Raw genomic sequence first — 27,034 nt, 5'->3', positions numbered from 1 at the left:
CTTGTATATGCATTTTCAATCAATTGAGGTGATCGGGCCATTTCTTTTTGTTTACTATATTTTTTAATTTTTAATTTAGTGCGTATTTAGATTCTCGTTGATGATTTATGTTTTAGTAATTTTTCATGTTAAAATGTATAAAAATAATAGATAATTATTTCTTTATCTATGTTTGAGGTTTGTGGATAAGAATCCACATGCACTTATTGTGTGCTAAACGTAACAACAATAATTTTAATGGCTTGTTATTCTTAGGAGATTTTTTAAGCATAGCACAAGTGCTAAATCAGTTAGCCAAAATAATAAATAAATGAGATCATCATGCATTAATTAAGAGCAAGATTATATTTTTAAAAGGAAATATAGAAAAGATTAAATTTAATCGACTTACAGATATCCATGTTTCTATATATACGTGAGTGTGCTATACGGGTTTGATTACAATGAAAAGAAATATAGAAAATACTTGAGAAAGGAGAGAAACGGTAAAAGAAAAACAAGAATGGAAGTGACACAAGTACTGCACATGAACGGAGGCACCGGAGAAACAAGCTATGCAAACAACTCCTTACTTCAGGTATATATGATTGTAATAACAAGTAAAATCATCCCTCTTTTTCTCTCTGTTGCACCGGTAATTGTATGTTCATATTAAGACAAATATTAGCAAGGTTAAGAAACTTTGATATATAATAGCAAAAAGCTATACCCAGAGGAAAAAACAAAACAAAACTGTGCAGAGAGGAAACTTTACAGTGGAGATTACAGTAGCATGGATAAAGCTTCTCCTTAAGGAGGTGCTTTTCATAAGAATCAAGACAAAAACTTTCTTGTGATAGTATTTTTATACCTTGTTTTTGCATGATTCCACTAGGCCGAATTCCTTTGGTACGTATACGTAGAAAATTTGTGTACCATGGCCAGTGTAATACAAACATACTAGTTCCTTTGTATTATTATTATTATTATTATTTATGTGGAACAATTCCTTTGTACTGTTATATCATGGCATTGGTTGGAACTCAGAATGAATATTACTGCAGCAAAAGGCGATTGCTTTGACAGAGGGTATGAGAGAAGAAGCCATAAGCAGCCTCTACCGCAGCATGGTGCCGAGACACCTAGCAATTGCGGACTTGGGATGTTCTTGTGGGCCAAACACACTCTTTGTGATATCTGAAGTTATAAAATCGGTGGAAAAGCTTTGTGTAGAACTGAATCATAAGTCTCCCGAATACCAGTTCTTCATGAATGATCTCCCCGGGAACGATTTTAACAGCATCTTCAAGTCCCTTGATAGCTTCAAACAGAAACTGAGTAATGAAATACACGCTTGGACTGGTTCGTGCTTTTTCAATGGGGTTCCCGGTTCTTTTTATGGTAGAATCTTTCCCAGCAAAAGTTTGCATTTTGTCCATTCCTCCTACAGCCTTCAATGGCTATCCAAGGTATACTCTTAATATCATACACCATTTCTCTCTCCCTCCTTATTTTTTGTCCTACACAATTTTTATTTTCAGTTTATTGGGTTAAAGACTAACCCCAGAAAAAAAAAATCTTTTTTCCTTTTACCTCTCTAAATTCCAAAAATTTCTATCAGTATGTATCTACCTAGTTAGAACATAATTTTTCTTGAAGGTGATCAAGTTTCGAATAAATTTAATCAACTAATCTAAAACAATTAAAAAAATCAGATTAGATAGTATAAAGTCTTGATTTTTCTCTTTGGTGTGTTGTGTGATTTCATTCGCTTCAATCATTAATAAGTATAGGTTGGATCAAATTAAAGGTCTCAACTTATCTTTTTAATTTGTTAAATTTTTATTTTTATTAGGTAAGATTTGAAATTAAATATAATTTTTGTTATATTTTATATCTTTTTATACGAATTTGTATTTAAATGAGATAAACAATTTGTTATTTCAATAATAGAAAAGGATAATAATTTGACTTTAACTTTTCATAAGATCCTATCTATGCCTAATTTTAACTTTTCAATTAAAAAAAAACTTATCAATTTATATATAGTTTACTTTGTTTTTGGGGGAGTTTGGGTTGCTATTAAGTAAGATTCAAATAACACTGATATAACTGTGATCAATTATTACACTACTTAATAATTTTTAATTAAATATGAATTTTGTTAATCTAACAGTTGAATTATAATTGCATATCATTTTGTATATGTATATTAATTTTTTTTAAAATTGAACAATAATTTGAAGGTAATCAAAATATTGATATTTTAATATATCTTGAAATGTATATATTATGTCAATTTTGTTATATAAGAATGAAGTATCAAATCATCTTCGATTAATATAAAATTTTGTATATAAGATCTAAGAGTAAAAAATTTTCAACCTAACGATAATTTTTGAAAAAGTTCACATTTAATTAAAAGTTATCGAGTGATGTAATAGTTGGTAAAAGTTACAACAGTGTCATTTTAACCCTCTTCTCCCCCTCTGTCTCTATATCTATCTATCTATCTATTTATATATATATATATATATATATATATATATATATATATATATATATATATAAACTTATTTTATTAACATTTGTTTCTAACAAAGTGTGTTTTATGATAGGACAAGTGTCATTAATTAATAGGACATTTATTAACATCATATAATTTCTTTTATATTAACATTTATTTTTTACAAGTGTCATAAGATAGCGTTATTAAAGGGATCATATACATAAATAGTAAGTCTATTTAAATTTAATTTTCTTAATAATTCATATTTTACATCAAATTTTAACGATTTAATCATTAAATTAAAAAATTTTAACTAATATTGTAGAGATCAAGTGTGCAAATTTCTAAGAGATTTGAAAACTATTTGATATTTAGTTTCATTAATTTAAATCAACATATAAAATATTTTTATGATTGTCTATCAATTTAAATTAATGATATGAAGTACTAAATAATTTTATTTTTAAAAAAATTTGTAGACACATTAAAATCTTTTAAATTATTGAATGAAGTAAGTATAAGTAAATTTACTCTTAAAATCTAACACACACAAAACTCATATATATATATATATATATATATATATGAGTGTGTGTGTTTTATAATAGGACATTAATATGATCTTTTGCTTACATTTATTTTTAATATCTTTCATCATTTTTAACAAGTAAATTACTATCTTCTCCCAATTATGAGATATGCAAATGCGAGTATTATATTATTTTTTACTCTTATTAAAATAAATAATTTAGTTTATTTAACTTACATATCATTAAAGTAAATTACTCTTCTCTTTCTTAACAATATATTACACTATTCTTTCTTCTTATGTTAATTAAAAGGTAGAATAAAGAACCACTATAGGGTTGGCCTAATTGTGAGAGGTTGGGATAGATGCACAAGCTCTTAGGTTTGAACCTTGGTGCTATTACTATTATTTCGATAAATAAAAAAAGAAAGAATAAAGTACAACTTTATCCCTTCAAAGATGTAAGTATATTACATTATCCTTCATCTCTTATGTTAAAATATATAATATATTCTATTTAGCTTAATACCACTAAAGAATATTCTTTTTAAGATTTTAAAAAATATATCATAAATTAAATATATACTAAAATATTGGTAACTTACTAAATTATCAATTCACTCAATTGATAAAGTTATTTAAAATATATAATAAAATAAGAATTTAAAATATAATTTGTGATATTATATATATATATATATATATATATATATATATATATATCAAATATATGATATGATTTACTCCTTTGTAATTAGAAAAAATTGTTATTTTGTGAAATCGATACTAAGGTTGAAGACATATAATAATCAATTATTCTCAATATAACAATTAACAATTCAATTATATCAATTAAATATTAGCAATCAATAACATAAACGAACACATCACTAACATACTCATATACTATAACTAGTTATCATCATTTATTAGTACAATGATCGATTACACGTTAGTAGTTCAACATAAAAATTACACAACATCACCCGATACACCTTAAGATAAAATCGTTATAGGATCGTCTAATCATATGTTACTAAGAGATCAACGTCACAAAAAAATTAAATATATCAATAGCTTGACTGGTCTAGTAGTCTTATCAATATCACACATTAAGTTTTTAAACATCGCTATCATCAAAATACATCAAGTCGTTAAAATTTAATTTATATCATAACTTATTAACAATTGATTTTTCTCATGATTTATCTTTTGTAGACATTGATTTACATATCTCAAATCATTTATAAGACCAAAAACTTAAAGGGTAAAGTTATTCATCATCACCATCACAAACTACATTTTCATAACTTAATCATTTACTATTTTTAAAAATAAAAAATCACAACGTTACAGCTTAAATCTGATAGTCTGACATTTGTTCATTAATTTGATCATAACTCGAGTTCTAATCTTCCTTTTTAGGTGATTATAACAACATTAAAAAGCTAACATCTAGGACTACAATTCTTATAAAGATCACAAAACTTGGTTCTAACAATATCACGTCCAACGTGATGTTCTTAGTACTTGACGGGGAAAGGACAACAACCTCTCTGCCACACCTAGGGATGGCAAAAATACCCGCACTCGCGGGTATCTGTGGGTAAAATTCGCTACGGATAATAAATGGATAGGTTAATTGGGTACCCGCAGATAATGGGGACGGATAATTTTTTACCCGTTTATAAATGGGGCGGGGGGCGGGGCGGGTATGATGATATCCATACCTGCGGGTACCCGTTTAATAATATTTCTTAAATATCCTAATTATTCTTGTACCACATAACCCTAAAACTACACTCTCTCGTCTTATTTTCTTACAAAAGTAAGGTTGATGAAGTTACTAACATGTATTAAGCATGTTATAGAATTATATTGGATATAATTTGATTAATTTTCTAGCTTTGATTGGACCAATAAAATTTATGTATTTTAAATTGTTTACTTTCGTTTGGAATTATGAGATTGAATTATTGTAACTTGGTGATGAGACTTTAACTTACTTGTGAGATTGATATATTTTAAGTCATTGATTATCTTACATTTTTATTATTATTTCAACAAAATTAACGTTAAATACAAGTTCAAAATTAATATTAAATTTTTATTTTTAATATTTCAATGATATTAAATATAGACTTAAAATTATTTGTAATATAATTTTTTTAATTTCTTAAAAAATTTATAAATATCCATGGATATCCGTGGGTATTCAAGAAATTCATGGATACCCGCTCAATGGATACCCGCGCGGATATGGGGTGGGTATGGGGACAATTTTCATCTAGCGGGGCGAGGACGGATTTACTATTACCCGCCCCCATGGGGCCCCATTGCCATCCCTAGCCACACCTATGCCTGACATGACTAAGATCATGCTCAGTGTGAAACCTTGCAATAACTACGTCAAATGGCATCCACGACGGTCCAAGGATGCCCGACGTGATATTAGTTTGAGGAAAACTTACAAATTCTGTGAAAGTTACACAATACAAACCCAAAATCCAAAAACTTGAAACCAATCGGTAAAAATCAGAATTAAAGCTTAATATTACTCTATTATATTATCAATTACTCAAATACAACTTCAACTTCGCATATTCATGCAATTAACATCAATTTTCACATTACTCTATAAATCAAAGGTTTTCTACAGAAACTACAAGCACTCAAAAACTCACAATTATGGGCTCAATCAATAAATTGAAAGCATAAACAAATACACAACATCAAATAGAATAACGAGGAATCACATAAAAGAACAAAAACACACAATACAATTAGAGTTAATCACCTATACACTGCTAGTGTAAAGTTTTTTTACACTGACAATCAATCAGATCTGTTAATAGTGTCATGTTATTTGTTTATTTAATTAAATTGAAATAAAAAAGGTACTATTAACAAATCTGATTGGTTGCTAGCTAGTGTAAAAAACTTTACATTGACAGTGTATAGGTGATTAATTCATACAATTAATTGGAAAAATTCCTTTCATACATTATAAGCAATAGAGAAGGGATTGATGGTCAATCTCACTACCCAGCACACATCCCACACCCAAAGCAAGACTATTCACTTTCCCTCTTTATCTTGATGAATGCTAAAAAATGGACGTGGATTTCCGAGGTGTACTCCTACAAGGTTTGGTTCTCCTTTCGATTCTTTAGAGCTTACGCATAATATGAAAAATGTGAAGTCTAAAAATAAAAGAACCATCATAACCCATTTTTTTAAAAAATTAATTCATAGTTAACCCTTCAATAATTTTTTAATTATAGTTCTCTTTTCTTTTCCCTCAAATATTAAAACTTAAAGATAAATAATATATCAAATAAACATATTTCTCCCAACTCAAATAATTGTTTTGGTATATAACAAAATATAGTAATTAATAAATATATAATATATAAAATAAATATATTTTTCCAACACAATTATAATTAAAATAAAATATATAAACAATTATAATCAAAAAATACAAAATAATTTTTGCACTATTTATTATTTAATTAAAAATATTTATAATTATTAAAAGTCTTTAAAATGGTTTTATAAAATTTCTTTTAATTAATCAAAATATTATTTTTAATAATTTTAAAAAATTTAGGGTGTTACACAATTTTCATGGACATCCACAATTGTTTGAGGTATTGTTTCCATGCACACTTTTGAAAAGTATAATTTCTAATTTCTGGTATACCAGTTTTTTTAATAATAAAAAAATAAATCATATCAAATCATATATATAATATTAAATTTTATAATATTTACATTTATTGAATAATAGATTTCTAACATAAATGTATTCATTTAAATAATTTTACGTTTAATATATATATATATATAAGCATTGCATTTATTAAATTCACTATATTTAATAATATTATTAAAATTAATTATATAGTTTATTTAATAAATATATTCATTAAGAGTATAAAGTAATTTTATATTTTCAATTAATTATATATTAGTGTTGACATAACTTTTTTACTTATTTATTATTATAAAGTTAATAATTTACTATAAATTATATATGATTTATGATTTGATTACTGTGTAAAATTATTTTACATTATATATAAATCAACATTAAATTTATTCATTAATGCTATATGAGAAAAGTATCAATTTATTTAAATATTTGTAAAATCACTATATTTATAACATCAATTAAATACTACCAAAATATTTGTGCTTAATTTTATTTTACTATATATATATATATATTTATATTTATATTTTATTATATATATATATATATATATTTATATATTTGTGTGTGTGTGTTTTGACACAAAGAAAGATGGTAGTGTACTATACACTTGCATTTTTAAGAGTGTTACTGTAAAGGATTTTTTTGGCAACGTTTTTTTTTTTTTTTTTTAAATGGAATCTAAGATAACTGTAAAAAAAATTTAAAAAAAAAAGAGTAAAGTGTCGTATACTAAAATTTATTAAGAAAAGTGTATTTATAAACACATGACGAAACAGTGTGATATTCTTGTATATCAATAGAGGGAAATATAATTTATTTTCTTTTTTTAAAATAAATCAAGCTATCAATGTTAGAATGCTCTCCAAAATTTAAAATATTTTCAAGATTAATATGGTTTTTTTCTTCTTCTAATACTATAACATATAAAGTTTTAAAATTTATAGATTAAGAAAAAAGTTAACAAGGACTCAATCTAAAAGTTATTCAAATTGGCTCTATTAAAAAAATACAGATTAATCTAATATGTACATAAATAATCAATACAAAAGAATTATAAATTGAATGTGTGATCTCGTCGTTTGTATTTTTATTCAAATATTTTTCTATAGATCGAATGTTTCTCACAGTGTCTTTATATTTATTTTCAATAGTCATTTTTTTGTTAAGTGGAAATCATTTGCAAAAATATTTTCTTATAATTTTAAATGAATCCACACTATAAGAAATGTTACAATGACATACAAAAAATATCACTATAAGTATAATATATATATATATATATATATATATATATATGACATATAATTTTAGTGTTGATTTTGAACGAAATTTAACAACATATTTTATGTGTTAATATATCCTATACATACTCACACTTTTTTGAACAATATACTAACATGTATTATATTTACTGTATAGGTAAAAATATTTTTTAGTAACAATTTTTATATCATTATAAGATAAATGTCACTATATATATGATAATTTTTTTGTAGTGAGAAGTTACATAATTTTACTATTGAAAATAGCAACAAAAAATAAATATCACCACATTAAAATTTATTGTCTAATAATTAAAATTAATGATTAATATTTTTTTAAAAAAAATATTGAAAGACTTTTGACACCTCAAATGATTGAGTTTAGGAAACAACCTCAATAACTTTATATTAGTCACGGCCTTAAATAATTAAAAAGTTTTAATTATACTCAATACATTATGACTTGTCGTTATGTTATCTTTTTTTTATTTTCTTGAGTATTAATATATATAACTCAAGAAATATAAAATTTAACAAGATTTAAGTTGATGGAAAGTGAAAACAACTAGAACATTTTTCACATAATATAATTATTACATTGAATATTTTTTATTTAGTTAAAATTTATTAAATATTAAGAATTATGAATAAGATTTATTAAATTAATAAGAAATGGGACCTATAAAATTTTGTAGTTTTTAATAAGGACGTTTGGATATGCATTTTTGTTAGTCTTATTGAATAAATACTTATTATATAATTGTACTCACATGTATAAGTTAGTTTTTATAATAGAAAGACAAATAAAGGTTCAGTTGTTTTTACACAAAACATAAGTTGTTTCACAAGCCATCATGAAACACGCTAAAAACACTTTATATAGATATATCATAAGTTATTTCTATATTTAAATTCTTAATTTCAAACACATACACAAGTATTTATGACCATAAAATAAGTAAATAAAATTGTATGTGGTCATGCTCCTCTTACTATTATGATTTTGGAAACGTAGTCCCGTTCTTTAATTATATGGTCATTTAGTCCTTTTGGTTAAATTTTAAGAAGAAAAAAAAGTGATTTTAAGAACGTATTAAAAATAATATATTTTAAAAAATCATGTAAATTAGAAATGTATTTTATAGAATTTTAATTACAAAAAAATACTTTTTACTTTATGAAGTAATTATGATTAGAGGTTTTTTTTTCTAAAGGAAATTCAGTGTAACTTTTAAAAAAAATCCGAAATCTGATTTGTTTAAATTGTATTTTTCCCAAATTTTTAAATAAACATACTAAAAGTTTTTTAAGAAATATTTTCACAATAAAATCAATTTATTATATAAAAAATTGTAATAAATATCTTTAAAATACATCTTATATAGGAGTGAGAAAATAATTATAGATGGGTGATAAAAATAATTATTGTTTGTTGATGATTAATTAGGTTCCTGGAGGCGTAGAGAGCAATAAGGGGAATATTTACATGGCTAGCTCAAGTCCCATCAACGTTCTTAGGGCTTATTACGAGCAATTTCAAAGAGATTTCTCGCTGTTTCTCAAGTGTCGTGCAGAAGAAATCGTTAAAGGAGGTCGTATGGTTCTCACAATCTTGGGAAGAAGAAGCGATGATCCATCTAGCAGAGAGTGTTGCTATATATGGGAACTTTTGGCCATGGCTCTTAATGATATGTTCTGCAAGGTACAATGTATATATATCGAATAATTTTTATCATAATCCAATACTTGTTTATTCAATTTGTAGTTTAAATGAGAGAAGAAGAAAAAAAAGTTATTCACTAACAAAATAACATAGATCCAATCACAAAAAAAATGTCTACTATACACTATGTACTGTTATATGTTTGAGAGTTTTTAAAAATATATAGACGAAGGAATGAAAAGGAAAAATATGGTTTTTAATAAAAATTTAACTAATAAAAAAGATTTGTTAGAAAAAAATAATATATTGTTAGCTGTCCATTTAACTAAATAAATAAACTGAATTTTCTTTGTATTATTTAACATATTTTTTCTCTTTTTTTTTTTTTTGTATATGATCAAACCAATGATGGCCTAATTAACATCAAATTAATAAGTTTAATGTAAAATATAAAATCTGTTTTTATTTATTTATATCTATATAAAAATAATTTTCTATTTTTGTGTACATAATTTTTTATTTTATCTTTAAATTTTTAAATAATAAAATATAATATAAAAATTAACTATTCTTATAAACTCAAGACTTAGGGGGGTGTATTGGTTTAGGATTTCGTAGGATTTTAAAAGACTTTTTTTGAGTAAAAAAGTCCATTGGTATTCAATCAGGATTTTATGTCACTTAAAAACAATCCAGTGGTATTCAATCTGGATTTTCAAGATTTTTTAAAGAGTCCATTAAAATCCACTGGTATTCATTTGAGACTTTTACAACTTAAAAACAATCCATTGGTATTCAAAAATATAAGGATTTTAAAGGATTGTTGTGTGAGAGGGATTTTAAAGGACTTTCTAGTGTTATCTATAAATATCAGATTCATAAAACAATCCCATCCAAACCCAACGGATTTTGAAGGATTGTTTGAAGTGATTTTTCAAGTGTTTTAATAATTTTCAAGTGAGTTTTTCATCTTTTTTTTTTTCTATGCTCCTGTCTTCTCCATTTTTTCTCTACTAATAATACTACATTATTGTTCATTGCTCATATATAATATTGTAGTACTGTTCTCATCTCATTCTCCTATTTTGTGAAACTCTGATATGTAAATGATAGTGTCATTAACTTGCTCTATTTTTCTGTTCGTTCTCTTTAATTGACTTGCTTTATTTTATTCTATGTAGTTGAATTTGTTCCTTTATATAACAAAAAAAATGCTTGAAATTTTAACTTTTAAGTGGTAATTTTTTTATAACACACGTCAAGAAAAGAAAAAGGTGAAAGATGAAATTGATATCATAATCTCTAAATATATATATATATATATATATATATATATATATATATATATATATATATAAGATGAATTTGTTAGGGTTTCTGTGAGTAGAATGAGATGAAAATGGATCTTAGTTGGGGGAAGAACCCTCTTAGCATAAAAACTGCGAACTCTCTCATTCCCTTGAATTTGTTACTTTTATCCCTCCTTTCATGACTCAACAATTATTTTATTTTTTTTACTATGAATTTTTCTTTTTATTTTTATATTGTGAAATTAAGATTTTTTTAATATTTTTAAAAAAGAAAATTAACACAAGACATTGCAATATCTAATTTTTTAGGGTTTAGGATTTATGCCTTCATTAGCTTATTTTTTAAAAAATGAAATATTGTTAAAATATTTGTTAGAATAATTTACATTTATAAATATCGTTAAAAATTATCATATAATATATAACTATATATATATATATTCTCTATATCTAAATACTTCCGTTTATATAAAAAGATTATATATCTAAATATTTTCTCAGTATCGAATATACTGATTTTTTTTTATATAAAAAATTATCTTTTGTTTTTATATTTTCGTTTTTACATTTTTTTTATAATGATTGAGATATTTGATCCATTTGGATAGCCAAGATATATTCGATCTTGTATAATTGGTGTGCTTCTAAAAATAATAATATAATTTTATTGATTTTGTCTCTTATCCATAATTATTTATATAACTAGTTTTCAACATATATTATTTTAGTAATTCAAATGGGAGATTCACATAGAAATAATAAAGAAAAAGGAAAAGAGAAAGAAAACTATGAAGCTTGAACCAAGGAGGATTTCGATGAATTGTTACAATTGATAGTGGATGCTATAAAAAGATGATAGAATATTATGGAGAATTATTATTATTATTTATCTAGACATTATTGTTTTTTTTATTATTTTTATCTTTGACTCTTTTTAAATTTGAATGTATGAATTTTTTTTTAAATCTTATCAAATGTCAAAACTCTACAAAATCCCACAGAATCCATTAAAATCCTGATTTAAAAGTCATGTAGAATCAATTAAAATCCTGATTTTAAATCTTGTAGAATCCTACAAAATCTTAAAAGTCATGAAAATCTTGCAAAGTCTTTTAAAATCCGCAGGATTTTTTTTCACTAAAAAAGTCCTTTAAAATCCTAATCCAATACACCCCCCTTAATTTTAAAATTTTGAGATTAGAAGATTAAATACAACACTGATTAATTTAACAAATATTAATAGTTCTTAAATACCTTTAAACTCTATCTATATATAAAAACAATTATCTATTTATGTGTATGTAATTTTTGGATTGTCTTATCCTAAATTTTTAAATAATAAAAAATATATTAAAATGAATTATTCTTATAAATTGAAGACTTGAATTTAATATTTTAAAATTTAGAGACTAAACATAAATATTGGTAATTTTTAAATATATTTAAATAAATATAGAAATATAAAATCTTTTCAACCCACTGATATATGATAAATATCATTAATTATTCGTTAAAACTTAATAGTTAAATTTGATTAGAGAAAATTATATGAAAATATTTTTGTCGGTCTTAATTACAGGGAATTATAAAAGAAGAGCAAATAGACAGTTTCAACATCCCTCAGTACACACCATCCCCATCTGAAGTGGAAATGGAGGTTAAAAAAGAAGGTTCATTCAGCATTACAGCTTTGGAGGTATTTGAAGTACCTTGGAATGGCTGCGATAACTGGAATGTTTTTGATTCAGAACTGCCTAATGTTAGTTACGACGTTACAAAGTGCATGAGGGCCGTAGCAGAACCTTTACTGGTCAGTCACTTTGGAAAAGCTATCATTGAAGATGTTTTTGGCAGGTATCAAGAAATCTTAATTGAACGAATGGCTAAGGAGAAGACCGGATTTGTTAATATCAGCATATCGATGATTAAAACAACTTGAGTAAGAAGTTGCTCAGTGTTTACCCTGCAGCATATATATTTGTGGTTTCTCAATAAAACAAACACCGAAAAACTCTCTTCATCACTCTTGTTGTGCGTTTACCCCTGCTGTAACTAGTTTGTTGTGTGTTTACCCTAGTATTTATTTAACTAGGAAGTTGTATCTTAAACTAATTGTGCTTATTATGTTGAACCCTTGGCTTGTATTACTTGTGATTTGTGGAAATTATGATAACTAATATCGTTACCAGAAAAATAACTTCTAATCTTCTACCTTATACAAGTTTTATTGAGTACATCTATATCGGTTATAATTGTTGAAAAAATAATTTAAATTTTAAATAAATTAAGTGAATGAGTATTTAAGGAGATATTTTAGAAAATTTGTAATCTTTAGGATATTATTTAGATTTATAGATTTTTATTTGTTTTGATATCTTTTAGGAATTTGTTTCCTATTTTTTTTATTTAGGAGAATTATATGATTCAAATTTTGTATTACAATTCTACTCTATGTGAGGAGGAGTTTTTCTCATTAGTGATATCATAGCTATGACAGGGAACATACAAAAATTTGAGATACTTTTATTTGATGGTAAGACAAATTTTATGATTTGGCGATGTATCATTCAAGATATTTTAGTGCAACAAGGTCTTGATCAAGCTTTGAAAGATGAAAAGTCAAATACTATCAATGAAAGAAAATAGAGTCAAATCCAAATGAAGGCCGTGAACACAATTCGGTTAGCTCTTACTCTTGAGATCAAGTGCAACGTGTTAAAGGAGACAACACCAAAAGCCTTGTAGGAGAAGCTTGAGAGCATTCATGCGTCTAAGTCGTTAACCAATCGCCTATGTTTGAAAATGGAGTTGTATCAACTCAAAATGAAGATGGGAAAAATCTTCATGATCACATTAATCATTTCAATCAGCTGGTATGTCAATTGTTAAATGTTAACGAACAAAATTTCTGATGAAAAGCAAGCAGTGTTATTGTTGGTTTCACTACCAAAGTCCTATAAATCTTTAGTTCAGACGTTGCTTGTAGGAAAAACATCATTAGATGAAGTGACATCTGCTCTTAAGAGAAAATGTGAGAATGATGAAAAATGAGAATATTGATATTGAAAGTCATGTACTAGTCGTGCAACATTCTGAGCAAGGGAGAAATAATTCATGGAGACAAGATAGATATAGAGGAAGATCAAATTTTCAATCACATTTAGAACGAGATATGAGTAATGCGCAATGTTACTATTGTGGAAAGAAAAGTCACGTGCAATCAATGTGTAGAGAAATGAGAAAAGATCTTCAAAAATTGAGAATTATGAGGGGAGATGATGACAACTCCCAAGCTAATGTAATCCAAAACCTTCATGATGATGATGATGATGTCTATTTGGCAACTACTAGGAAAGTTGCTAAATCAAAATAGATAATGGATTCACCTGCCTCAAAACACATTTGTAGAGATCAAACAATGTTTCATACTCTAAAAATTAATGGTGAGTTTGGTCAATTCAAGTTAGGAAATGGTGGAAAAATGGAGGTTTAAGACATCGAGACTGTGAGAATGAAACTTCACAATGGTATCATCCAAACTTTTGAAAATATGAGATATGTACCTTCTACTGCAACTAATGTAATTTCATTGGGAGAGTTGACATCACAAGATTACAGGTATGTTGGTTCAAAATGAGGATGCAAAGTATACAAGAAAAAACATTTGATATTGTAAGGACAAAAGAATGAAAAGAATCTTTGCAACTTGGAAGGATAAGTTTTGAGAAGATAAATATTTTTTATCAATTAGTTATTTATAAATTTTAATTAAGGGAGGATTTATTGGAAAAATAATTCAAATTTCAAATAAATTGAGTGAGTGAATATTTAAGGAAATATATTAGAAATTTGTAATCTTTAGGATATTATTTAGATTTACATATTTTTATTTGTTTTGATATTTTTTAAGAATTTGTTTCCTATTTTTTTTATTTAGGAGAATTATATGATTTAAATTTTGTATTACAATTCTGCTCTATATAGAGAGTCAAGAAATAAAATATGGATGTGTTTCGTTTAAAATTCTTGAACGTGCAAGTGATCTTATTATGTGACGAAGAACTTTTCTCATCAATAACTACAAGCTCATTTACAATTGTCGTAACCGGGATCACGACGGGATAACGCTAACATTGTTATATTCAATGGAGCCGCCACCAATATTTTATTTCAAGGGAAAAACATTGGAAAACCCTTTAAAAGATAATCTTTAAAATTAAAGTTGGGTTCGGGAGTCGATTACGTGTAGGGAAGGTATTAGCACCCTACAACGCCCGTAAAAACAGTACCTTTAATTAATTGCGCAAAATTATATAAATTTATAAACATTTATTTTATTCCTCGAAAATGTGTATACATACATATATCTTTTTTTTTAATATGAGAGATGTTTCTTTTGTATTTTTTTTATTTAAAAAAAATCATGAGGATTTAGGTTAGCAAATGGCTAATCAATAAACCCTTCCAATAACATGAAAGATAGAATTGTTATTCGATCCATGTTATTGAATTTTATTTGTTGATACTAAAATATCTTTAAAGTGTAGGACAATGAATAAGTATTATATTAACTTTTATGATTTACATGATATTAAAGGGTAGAAGTTCTACTCAATTAATATCATTAACCATAAAAATAAATGTACATAAGAAAAATTATGTTTATATTTTTATTTAAAGAAATAGATTTTGCACAAGGATCCAAGTTAGCAAATGGCTAATCAATAAATCCCTCCAATAACGATAAAAATAGAAATGCTATTTAATTAACGTTATTGGTTGCAACAGATCTTTACTCTTTAGAAAGAAATTTCATATATGAGAGTTTAAGCTAGCAAATGACTAGTCATTAAACCCCAGGACCTAATAATGTTAAAGATAAAAATGTTATTCAATTAACATTATTATTGGTCGTATATTAAATATTTTTTTTAAATAATAATCTTAAAGGCAACAAATCGTATTCACTATATACAAACAATAAGCAAAAATAAATAAACAAACAAACAAAAATAAAATAATAATAATAAATAAATAAATAAAAGAAAAATTAAGAGAAGAAACAATACCAAATGAGTTGAATCTTTGAATATGATGATCAAGAAGGTACTTTTTGGCTACCTTTCACACTACAGCAGTGTCTCACAGATTTTAAGAAATACAAAAGAGAGGGGGAAGAGAGAGAAAAAAATTTCGAGCTCTGAAGAGTACTGGACGAAATTTTTCAGCTCCTGGAGAAATGAGCCCCAGCTGTCTATTTATAGACTTCGGGAAGGGGTCCAGAACGGCCCGTTCCAAAATCGGAACGGCCGTTCTGGACATGGCCGTTGTGTGAAAAATTCGTATACTGGAACGGCCCGTTCTGAAATCAGAACGGCCCGTTCCAGCATTGAGAATAACACCCAATTTTTTAGACCGAAACAGCCATGGAACGGCCCGTTCCAGATGTAGGAACGGCCCGTTCCGTTTTAGGAACGGCCGTTCCAATATTGGAACGACCCGTTCCAATTTCGGAACAACCCGTTCCAAATTAGGGTTTTTGGCCTTTTTGGAGCCTTGGAACGGCCCGTTCTGGACCTTGGAACGGACCGTTCCGGGCCCAAAAAAAAAATACTTAATTTGTGCTTTTGGGCCCTCTAAAGTCCTGTCTTCTTGTCGGCATGTTTCGGGAGCTCCTTCCCTTCATAGTAGATGTCTATTTCATCACTTTTGTGAGTCCGGATAAAATTGATTATTCACAGTTGCCCCTCTTTATTTATTTCTTATTAAATAATCTAAATAAGGTAATTTAGATCATTTATGATAAGAAAGAAATAAAGATGTGAATTAATTTTATCCAGCTATTGTTGATGAAGTAAGTTCTTGAAAGATTCAATGCTTTTGCTTGAAGCTAGTCAAATGCTAGAATGTTATGTTGGAATCATGAAGTGCTAGTGCTGGATCATTCGAATGTTAATGTTGAATGCTTGTGCTTGATCAACCGAATGTCAATGTTTGATGGAGTGGTCGAATGCTTGTGCTGGATCGACTGAATGCTTATGCTGAAGTAGTTGAATGCTTGTGCTTGATGAAGTGGTCAACTGCTTGTGCTGCATCGACTGAATGTTGGTGCCAATTCAATCAAATGCTGGTGCTGGATTGATTGAATGTTGATAGACTGAATGCTACTGCTGGAGTGGTCGAATGCTTGTGCTGTATCGACCGATTGTTGGTGCCAATTCAATCAAATGCTGGTGCTGGGTTGATTGAATGTTGATATTGGATCGACCAAATGCTTGTGCTGGATTAGTCGATGGGTCGCACCAGGTAAATACTAGGCTTATACAAAGAAAATTGTAACTTGTGCCAGGTAAGTACTGGACTTATACAAAAGAAATTGTAACTTGTGCCAGGTAGATACTGGGCTTAATAAGAAAAATATAACTGGTTCTAGGCAGATACTGGGCTTTAAAAGGAAAAATGTAACTGGTGCCAGGCAGATACTGGGCTTTAAAAAGAAAAATGTAACTGGTGCCAGGCAGATACTGGGCTTAAAAAAAGAAAAATATAACTGGTGCCAGGCAGATACTGGACTTTAAAAGAAAAATGTGATTGGTGCCAGACAAATACTGGGCTTTAAAAAGAAAAATGTAATTGGTGCCAGACAGATACTGGGCTTTAAAAAGAAAAATGCAACTTGTGCCAGGTAGATACTGGGCTTTAAAAGAAAAATGTAATTGGTGCCAGGCAGATACTGGGCTTAAAAAGAAAGTCATATATGAAGTAAGTGCTTAGCCTAAAAACTCTACGTCATAAGTTCTAGGAAGCAAGAGATGCAAATGAAATGTGATGTGATGCAAAAAGCATGTTATGAGACACATCTTTCAAGACTTAAACTTTTGTTTATTTTCGTTTTTATTTTTGCTTTTGCTTTATTTTTCAGAAATTCCTCATCGTGACACACAGTCAAGGATCATGGATGAGCGAGGTCTTTGGATACTTTCGTCTTGAATGATAGTTGGCTACTTCCTGTGGGTTACCCTCAAGCTGTTGTAAGCACTTATGATTTGAAACAACGTTATCCTGTTGGTTGCGCTTGGTAACATTTATCAAGAAATTATCAAGCATACTGTGGTTTTTAAAACCCATAAAAATAATTTGTAATGCCTTGAATTTTCCTTTTTTAGATGTAACATGCATTTTCTTTCAGTATATTATCATAAAATGCAAAAAGAATTGGCAACAAAGAGGTAGGATAATCTTATTTAAGAGAGTAAGAATGTGTTTACAAAGGAAGTCATTGTATGACAAGAATGACAAATATGTACAAGGGTAGCAATAGGAGGTAATTGTTATGTGAATGATACTTTCTAGATGAACAATGCTAGTACTACACTTCAATAACCTTGATTGCTCGCCAATAAACTTGAGAGGATAATTCAATGTAATTGCCCCAGTTTGTTTTTCTCTGCCGTGTCTGGCCCCAATTGATACCTAGCATGTCGCTCTGAATTTGCTTAGATCGTCTTTTCAGGTTTTCAATCTAACCAACTTTTTTTTTTTTTGTTGACCCTAATTTTTGCCTAGATTGCTCTTTCGAGTTTTCAACCTAGTGGGTCGCTCTAACTTTTGCCTAGATCGCCTTTTCGGGTTTTTAATCTAGCGAGCGTTTTTCTTGTGTTTTTTTTAGCCTAATTTTTGCCTAGATTGCTCTTTTGAGTTTTCAATCTAGTGAGTTGCTCTAACTTTTGCCTAGATTGCCCTTTTGGGTTTTCAATCTAGAGAGCCTCCTTTTTTTGTTGTTGACCCTAATTTTTGCCTAGATTGCTCTTTCAAGTTTTCAATCTAGCGGGTCGCTCTAACTTTTGCCTAGATTGCCCTTTCGAGTTTTCAATCTAGCGAGCCTTTTTTTTGTATAAATGAAAATTTGCATTTAACATTCTCTCCTCAATGAGATTTAATTTGATCCAAACTGGTTTGGACACGTTCTGCTTCTCCTAATTTGGCTTCCGTTAATACTTTCAAAGATGGAACTTCAACATCAATTGGAAGGACTGCTTTCATCCCATAAGCTAAGGGAAATGGGGTTGCCCCAGTTGATGATCCTCTTGATATTCTTGTTTGCTGCTCATGTAAAGCAAATGGAAGCATCTCATCCCAATCTTTGTATGTCACCACCATTTTCTGAATGATCTTCTTGATGTTCTTGTTTGCTACTTCAACTGTCCCGTTCATCTTTGGGCGGTATGGGGAAGAGTTATGGTGCTGAATTTTGAAGTCAACACCTAATTCTGTCATCATCTTGTTGTTTAAGTTGGTTCTATTATCAGTGATGATTCTGCTTGGCATACCGTAATGACAAATAAATTCCCTTTTGATGAACTTTGCAATCCACATTTTGAGTCACATGGGCATATGAAGCGACTTCAACCAACCCATTTGGTGAAATAGTCAATAGCAACCAAAATGAAGTGATGTCCATTTGACGCTTTCGGCTCAATAGGGCCAATAAAATCCATTCCCCACATTGAAAATGTCCAAGGTGGTGAGAAAACATTAAGAAAATTTGGTAAAGCATTGATGTTATCAGCATACATCTAGTATTTAGAGCAATCATTTTCCATTTCCTCACAAGTCTGATTAACTGCACAATCAAAATTATCTGATGCAACACTAACATTATCACTTTCGAGCACATTTTTTCGCATTCTTTAAAGTTAGAAAAAGATTGGTAAAGAGATTAGGGAGAAAGGAAAAGGCAAGAGATGAAGGAAGAATGAATGCATTTTATTTAACATTTAAAAGGAAATGCATGAGCCCTTATTTAAAGAAATAAATCTTAAAGCCTTGGGCAGAGCAATAAGACTGACATTACAAGAAAATTACTTAAAATTTGAATTAAAAACCAACAGGCAGCTTGACAATCTCCCAATTGTTAAGTTCCACGTTCAGTGGACAAGCGTGAACCAGACTAGCATGTTCATTCTCGCAAGAGTCTTGCTCAACAATAGCTATTGAGTTTGGAAACTCAAACCCATCACACCAAAAGCTTTCTCACAGATCACTGAGAGGGACCCCATCTACTCTCCTCAATAGAATTAACTGTCGGCCCTCCATGACCTGGTAGAGGGTTATTTCCAATGTTAGGATTGTCCTCTTTAAAGTTTAACCACCCAGCCTTAGTCAAACTTTGTACCTTGGTTTTTAGTGCCCTGCAATTTTCAATGGAGTGACCAATAGCTCCCGCATGATAATCACATTTGGCATTAACGTCGTATCCGCTAGGATATGGTGGTTCTATGGGCTTCATTGGGCAACGTACTACTAGTGAATTTTGTAGTAGGAGAGGGAACAAGTCAGTATAGGAGATAGGGATAGGGTCAAACTCAATTGGTTTCCGATCTTGGGTATTTTGTGACCTCACATGGTTAGAATTTTGGTTCCATGGCTGGGTAGATTGAGGTGGTCGTGCGGTAGGTATTGTGGGTGAAGCTTGCAGAGCTTGATGGATAGGTTGTTGAGGATGTGGTGAGACGGTAGTGATATTTGGGTAGACCATGTGAGGGGTATAGAGATAAGGAGGTTGGTTGTTAGGTGACCAAGGGGAGTTGAATGTCACTGCATTTGTATCTCCTTCTTTTTTCTTTCCTGCACCATTTGAAAATTTTCTTAAACCAGCTATTTCAATAGAGTTAACCGCAACCTTCCCACTCCTCATGCCATTCTCAATCCTTTCCCCGATGATGACTATATCAGAGAAATTTGATAAAATATTCCCAATCATTTTATCATAGAACGGTGCTTGTAAAGTATCAATGAACAGGGCTACTGCTTCTCTATCAGACAAAGGAGGTTCCACTTGTGCTGCCACTTCTCTCCATCTCTAAGCATATTCCTTAAACGTTTCACCATCTTTTTTAGACATGTTACGTAGTTCAAACCTATCTGGAACCATGTCAAGATTATACTTATATTGTTTAAGGAAAGCATCAGCTAAATCCTTCCAGGAGCGGATATAGGCCCGTTCAAGATGCATATACCAATTTAAAGCTGCCCCAGTTAAAGAATCCTGAAAACAATGAATAAGAAACTTATCATTGCGAGCATACGCTGCCATCTTTCTGCAGTACATGGTCATGTGATTCTTTGGACAACTTGTTCCTTTATATTTATCAAATTCAGGAACTTTGAACTTTGGGGGAACTCTATGTCTGGAACCAAACAAAGATCGACAGCTTCACCAATATCATAGCTACCTCCTTCCACAACCTTTAGCCTCTCTTCTAGCATTTGTAACTTTTCGCTAGACTGAACATGTTCAATTCCTGAGGTTGGTTGATATCCCCCAGAAGTTTGGTGAGGATTCCCTTGGTTGGTGAAATTAGAATTTTGGGCTTGGTAGGGAACTTGATGTTTGTAAGAGGTGGCATTCATGAGTGGAACCTCATGTTGGGTTGGTGGCATTTGTTTAGGCGGCTGGTTCACCAATGGTTGGTGCTTATCCGAAGGATCCATGATTGTTGGAGGTGTGTAGTTGGGCGGAAGGCCATATTGTGGCCATTGGACCTCTGGAGGGTCAACATGTTGGTCGGGATTGTTAAGATGTAGAGTTAATGGTTGTGCTGGGGCTGGGGTAAAGCCAGGTGTATACGCAGGAGAGGTTGATGATTCTCCTCTAGCTACTGCAGGGGTCCCTTCCATGTTTTTCACTTGTATAGATTGCAACATCTCTATAATTTGGGCCATTTGTTCCTTCAGTTGATTGATATCATTTCTCATTTCTTCGTTGCGTTCCTCCATCTCATCCATGATCTTGGCCTGAGAGCGTGTTCTATAACGATGCCGAGGAAACACTTTGTTTTTTTGCTTTATTGCTTTCAAAATACAAAGAAAATTTTTATGAGTATAAAAGAAAAAGAAGACACAAATTATTATTATTATTATTTATTATTATTATTATTTATTTAATTTTTTTGAAAATATTGGTTTTGTATTCAAATTAAAGAGTGATTCCCCATATCTTAACGCTAGAGGCAAAATCTCTTAGGTTATACAACAGTTGACACTTATTTCAAGGGAGCATTCACTCCTCAATGGATAAGGTCATCTTACTAGCAATGCAGCAGTACGAACCACATTTTCAAACAAGGATCAATCATTTCAAGATCAAAATGTGATTAACAATCACTCAAGGGAGAATTCTCTCCTCAATAAATGATGTCTAAAACAAGTTATCAAGTCAAATGTGCTATTATTTTAGCAGATCTTACCTACCCTTTGGAGATCATTTTTTTAGCACATTTATCCTAATACTCTTGCTTAACACTGATGCATTGCTCGTATGATTTTGAATTCCCTCCATATTGAATACTATCAATTATTTTAAGGTTTAAAAGAAAAGAAAAAAAATGAGATGAAGAATTAATTAAAATGTGACTTACTATGCCCCTAATATGAATGTATGCATGACTTTTTATCATCTATCCTTTATTTATTAAAAAATTTATTTTAGGCAAGAAAAGCAACCTAAAAAATTGATATTGGATATAAATTTATGATGCATGAATGTATAACATATTTTTTTTGTTAGTATGAACATATATCAAAAGAGGGATAGAGAGTACTGCGATGTGACCTATTACGGTAAACCTAGGGAAGGAAAATTTCTAAGGTTAACACCCTACTTTGGAAGGTCATTAAGTCCACCTATTAGTGCATGGTTTTGTGGGTGGATCTAAAAACTTCTCAAGAATTATTGGTCCCCAGGTTGCCCTTATCATATAAATAAGGACCTAGCGCATGAACCAATCACAAGTAGGGAACATACCCTCTCAATATGATTAACCCATGCTACTAGTAACAACCTGAGTAGTGACTCAACAACGGTCAAGTGAGCATCAAGCCCCTCAATAACAGTCATCAAGCCACTTTCTCTTCTATGCTCGCACAGGCTCGGGTATAGAGTCCAAAGTGTGTGAGGTACAAGTGTTAGTGGGTGTAGAGATGCAAATAAAATAAATAAAACTATAATTTAAACTTAAATTCAAACAACACATGCGTAGCAAACAAAAATAAAAAAACAAATAAATAAATAAAAAATAAAATAAAAGGAAAGGGAAAAAATTAATATTTATAAATTCATAATTTTGCGCAATTAATTTAATAAGGCCTGACTCTCAAACTTCCCCAGTGAAGTCGCCATCTGTCGTAACCGGGATCACGACGGGATAACGCTAACATTGTTATATTCAATGGAGCCGCCACCAATATTTTATTTCAAGGGAAAAACATTGGAAAACCCTTTAAAAGATAATCTTTAAAATTAAAGTTGGGTTCGGGAGTCGATTACGTGTAGGGAAGGTATTAGCACCCTACAACGCCCGTAAAAACAGTACCTTTAATTAATTGCGCAAAATTATATAAATTTATAAACATTTATTTTATTCCTCGAAAATGTGTATACATACATATATCTTTTTTTTTTAATATGAGAGATGTTTCTTTTGTATTTTTTTTATTTAAAAAAAATCATGAGGATTTAGGTTAGCAAATGGCTAATCAATAAACCCTTCCAATAACATGAAAGATAGAATTGTTATTCGATCCATGTTATTGAATTTTATTTGTTGATACTAAAATATCTTTAAAGTGTAGGACAATGAATAAGTATTATATTAACTTTTATGATTTACATGATATTAAAGGGTAGAAGTTCTACTCAATTAATATCATTAACCATAAAAATAAATGTACATAAGAAAAATTATGTTTATATTTTTATTTAAAGAAATAGATTTTGCACAAGGATCCAAGTTAGCAAATGGCTAATCAATAAATCCCTCCAATAACGATAAAAATAGAAATGCTATTTAATTAACGTTATTGGTTGCAACAGATCTTTACTCTTTAGAAAGAAATTTCATATATGAGAGTTTAAGCTAGCAAATGACTAGTCATTAAACCCCAGGACCTAATAATGTTAAAGATAAAAATGTTATTCAATTAACATTATTATTGGTCGTATATTAAATATTTTTTTAAAATAATAATCTTAAAGGCAACAAATCGTATTCACTATATACAAACAATAAGCAAAAATAAATAAACAAACAAACAAAAATAAAATAATAATAATAAATAAATAAATAAAAGAAAAATTAAGAGAAGAAACAATACCAAATGAGTTGAATCTTTGAATATGATGATCAAGAAGGTACTTTTTGGCTACCTTTCACACTACAGAAGTGTCTCACAGATTTTAAGAAATACAAAAGAGAGGGGGAAGAGAGAGAAAAAAATTTCGAGCTCTGAAGAGTACTGGACGAAATTTTTCAGCTCCTGGAGAAATGAGCCCCAGCTGTCTATTTATAGACTTCGGGAAGGGGTCCAGAACGGCCCGTTCCAAAATCGGAACGGCCGTTCTGGACATGGCCGTTGTATGAAAAATTCGTATACTGGAACGGCCCGTTCTGAAATCAGAACGGCCCGTTCCAGCATTGAGAATAACACCCAATTTTTTAGACCGGAACAGCCATGGAACGGCCCGTTCCAGATGTAGGAACGGCCCGTTCCGTTTTAGGAACGGCCGTTCCAATATTGGAACGACCCGTTCCAATTTCGGAACAACCCGTTCCAAATTAGGGTTTTTGGCCTTTTTGGAGCCTTGGAACGGCCCGTTCTGGACCTTGGAACGGCCCGTTCCGGGCCCAAAAAAAAATACTTAATTTGTGCTTTTGGGCCCTCTAAAGTCCTGTCTTCTTGTCGGCATGTTTCGGGAGCTCCTTCCCTTCATAGTAGATGTCTATTTCATCACTTTTGTGAGTCCGGATAAAATTAATTATTCACAACAATTATTAATATTCATTTTATCGGATAAGGGAAGTTATTATTTAATTTCTTATTATATTTGACTTGTGAAAACAAGAAAAAACTTTTGGTACAACTGTTGATTGACGTTAGCATATTTGACAACTTCAATAAATATATAATACTATGGTTCACCAAATATCTACAAAGCAAATGGAGTAATAGGCTAATTGGGTCCAATGGATTCTTGGTAACTCCATCTAATTAAGTTGAAAAGTTGACAACTATGCTTTCTGATTTCCTATGATGATATGATATCTATGCGCACAATTCCAATCCTTTCGTTTTCAAGCAATGACACAATTTACAAGGATAATACAAGTTGCAACAAATCGCATACGGCAAAACCAACATACGCAAGAAACCTATGCAAGAATCACAGGCCCCAACAAGAGAAAAAACCAATATTCTTCAAGAAAAACAACCATAAAAGAAAAAACTGTCAAAGCGGGCTGTTATTTCTCTTTGTTTGGTTCACCTGAAATATTATAAAGTCATAATATTTGAAAACGAACAACGTTGTTGTTAAGTTCACAAAGCCGGCTGAATTCTTTACTTATCATTCTACTGTTGTAGAGCGATCAGAAGCAGGTGAGTGATTATGGTGAAGAAGACGGTGTTGAAGGTTGATATCAATTGTCTGAAATGCAAAAGGAAGCTGATCAAAACTGTTTCTTCCCTTGAAGGTAGCCTCGACAACATTAGCTAGTCCTTAATATTTGTTTCATGGGTTGAATTTTAATTTTGAGTGAATTGCAGGGGTGGATAAAATTGAAGCTGATGAAGGGAAGGGTACGTTGACCGTGACAGGGGATGCAGACCCATATGAAATAATAGTTCGCATAAGGAAAGCTGGCAAACATGCTGAAGTTGTGAGTATTGGGCCTCCTCCGGCCCCTCCTCCCAAACAAGATGCTCAGAAGAAACCCCAAGAAAATAAAAAGCCCGAAGAAAAGAAGAAGCCCGACCCAGTGAAGCAAGACCAAAAATCTCCTGATCAGCCCTATATGCAGATGCCATATTACTATCCACCACCACAACACCAACCACTAGCGGTGGTATACATGAACAGATACGAGGACCCCAATCCATCTTGCACTATATTGTGATTTGTCACCACTCACGACTGCGCAATGCTCATTCTCCTGGAAATGACAATAAAGTGAAACACAAAATGGAATGGGACAGATTTCAAATTTCAGCCAAATATCAGAAAAAGGAGCTAGAGAAACGTAAAAGGCCCAGTATGTGGGGAAATATAGAGAATTGTGTTGGCTAATTTTGAGGAAGAATTATTTTTGTTTTAGGATTTGTTGAGACTGTATCTGTTAATGGTTAAAAAAGTACTTGTTTGCCAATTATGTGTTAACACTTGGAACAGGTACACAGTTTTAACTCTTACTCTTGGGTACTAATTATTGTTTTTCCACATTTATTTGAGCATGCTATATTTCATGTGCGTATATGGTAAATTTGATTATTTTCCTGCATATAATACACGAGCGAGCGAATGTGAGATCAATCATGTATTTTTGCTAAGCGACTATATATAGTGTGTAGAACAACCTAGTGTGCTGAACACCAAGTAATATTAGTTTTTACCTTGTACAATAACATTTGCGTAATTTTATTTCACACAGTAATCATTTCACAGCATTTTTTAGGTTGTAGTCTGAAAGCTCTAACCCTCAAACCATAATGCATTTTGTGGAGATCTTCATGAGTAAGTGAAGCTCCTCTTGCCTCTTTGATGACAATTGTTCTTCCTGTAAGTGCAGATGAACATTGATTAATACATCATAAATTGTGCAAGAGATAACACGGATTCTGTACCAGGTAGCACACGACTTTTTCTGGATCCACTCACTCCTTACTGCCTTCAAGAAATTACGAAGAATGAATTTGTCCCTTCTAATTAGCCTCGAAATCAATCTTGTGGTAATAATGAACAAGACAGAAATTCCCAAACATTAGCAGTTGTTTTAACAAAACAATATCAATTATGATTCATAATAACTAGTTCAATCGAGTGCTCAAGTTCATAGTTGTATTATAATCTACAGAGTATCTCATTCTCGGCATGTTCTGTTATTCACTGTTGTCATTGTTTTCTTATTATTGCAAAAATCTGTGGTCTACATCGATTGGAGTTAGAGGGACAAAAATAGAATATATAAGAAATAACAATTCTTATCCTATAAGTTTAATAATATGGC

General features: G+C 30.0%; 3 protein-coding genes across 3 annotated transcripts; 2 read left to right on the top strand and 1 right to left on the bottom strand.

The window, feature by feature from the left end:
• Positions 1–288: 288 nt before the first annotated feature.
• Positions 289–13,104, top strand: LOC109801646 (S-adenosyl-L-methionine:benzoic acid/salicylic acid carboxyl methyltransferase 3). Its single transcript, XM_020362760.3, has 4 exons — positions 289–577; positions 1,044–1,448; positions 9,448–9,702; positions 12,553–13,104. Exons 1-4 carry the CDS (start codon positions 503–505, stop codon positions 12,910–12,912), a joined length of 1,095 nt encoding a protein of 364 aa, XP_020218349.1. The 5' UTR covers positions 289–502; the 3' UTR covers positions 12,913–13,104.
• A 5,795-nt stretch (positions 13,105–18,899) lies between these two features.
• LOC145953533 (uncharacterized) lies at positions 18,900–19,301 on the bottom strand. Its single transcript, XM_083067508.1, has one exon. The coding sequence runs from the start codon at positions 19,299–19,301 to the stop codon at positions 18,900–18,902; it is 402 nt and encodes a 133-aa protein (XP_082923634.1).
• A 5,806-nt stretch (positions 19,302–25,107) lies between these two features.
• On the top strand, positions 25,108–26,281 carry LOC109799965 (heavy metal-associated isoprenylated plant protein 2). Its single transcript, XM_020360634.3, has 2 exons — positions 25,108–25,504; positions 25,578–26,281. The coding sequence occupies exons 1-2, from the start codon at positions 25,420–25,422 to the stop codon at positions 25,925–25,927; spliced, it is 435 nt and encodes a 144-aa protein (XP_020216223.1). The 5' UTR covers positions 25,108–25,419; the 3' UTR covers positions 25,928–26,281.
• The last annotated feature ends 753 nt before the right edge of the window (positions 26,282–27,034 follow it).

This window comes from Cajanus cajan, chromosome 11 (genome assembly GCF_000230855.2).
Source record: "Cajanus cajan strain Asha chromosome 11, NIPB_CcT2T_4, whole genome shotgun sequence".
Lineage (NCBI taxonomy): Eukaryota > Viridiplantae > Streptophyta > Magnoliopsida > Fabales > Fabaceae > Cajanus > Cajanus cajan.
The sequence above is the reverse complement of the archived record's forward strand: the minus strand, read 5'-3'. Positions and strand labels throughout refer to the sequence as shown.

Excerpts from the sequence above, each read along its gene's own strand:
- LOC109799965 (XM_020360634.3), top strand. The coding sequence starts at position 25,420 with ATGGTGAAGAAGACGGTGTTGAAGGTTGATATCAATTGTCTGAAATGC. Across the intron at positions 25,505-25,577 it reads AACTGTTTCTTCCCTTGAAG|GGGTGGATAAAATTGAAGCT; the intron begins GTAGCCTCGACA and ends AGTGAATTGCAG.
- LOC109801646 (XM_020362760.3), top strand. The coding sequence starts at position 503 with ATGGAAGTGACACAAGTACTGCACATGAACGGAGGCACCGGAGAAACA. Across the intron at positions 578-1,043 it reads CAAACAACTCCTTACTTCAG|CAAAAGGCGATTGCTTTGAC; the intron begins GTATATATGATT and ends ATATTACTGCAG. Across the intron at positions 1,449-9,447 it reads GCCTTCAATGGCTATCCAAG|GTTCCTGGAGGCGTAGAGAG; the intron begins GTATACTCTTAA and ends ATGATTAATTAG.
- LOC145953533 (XM_083067508.1), bottom strand. The coding sequence starts at position 19,301 with ATGCCAAGCAGAATCATCACTGATAATAGAACCAACTTAAACAACAAG.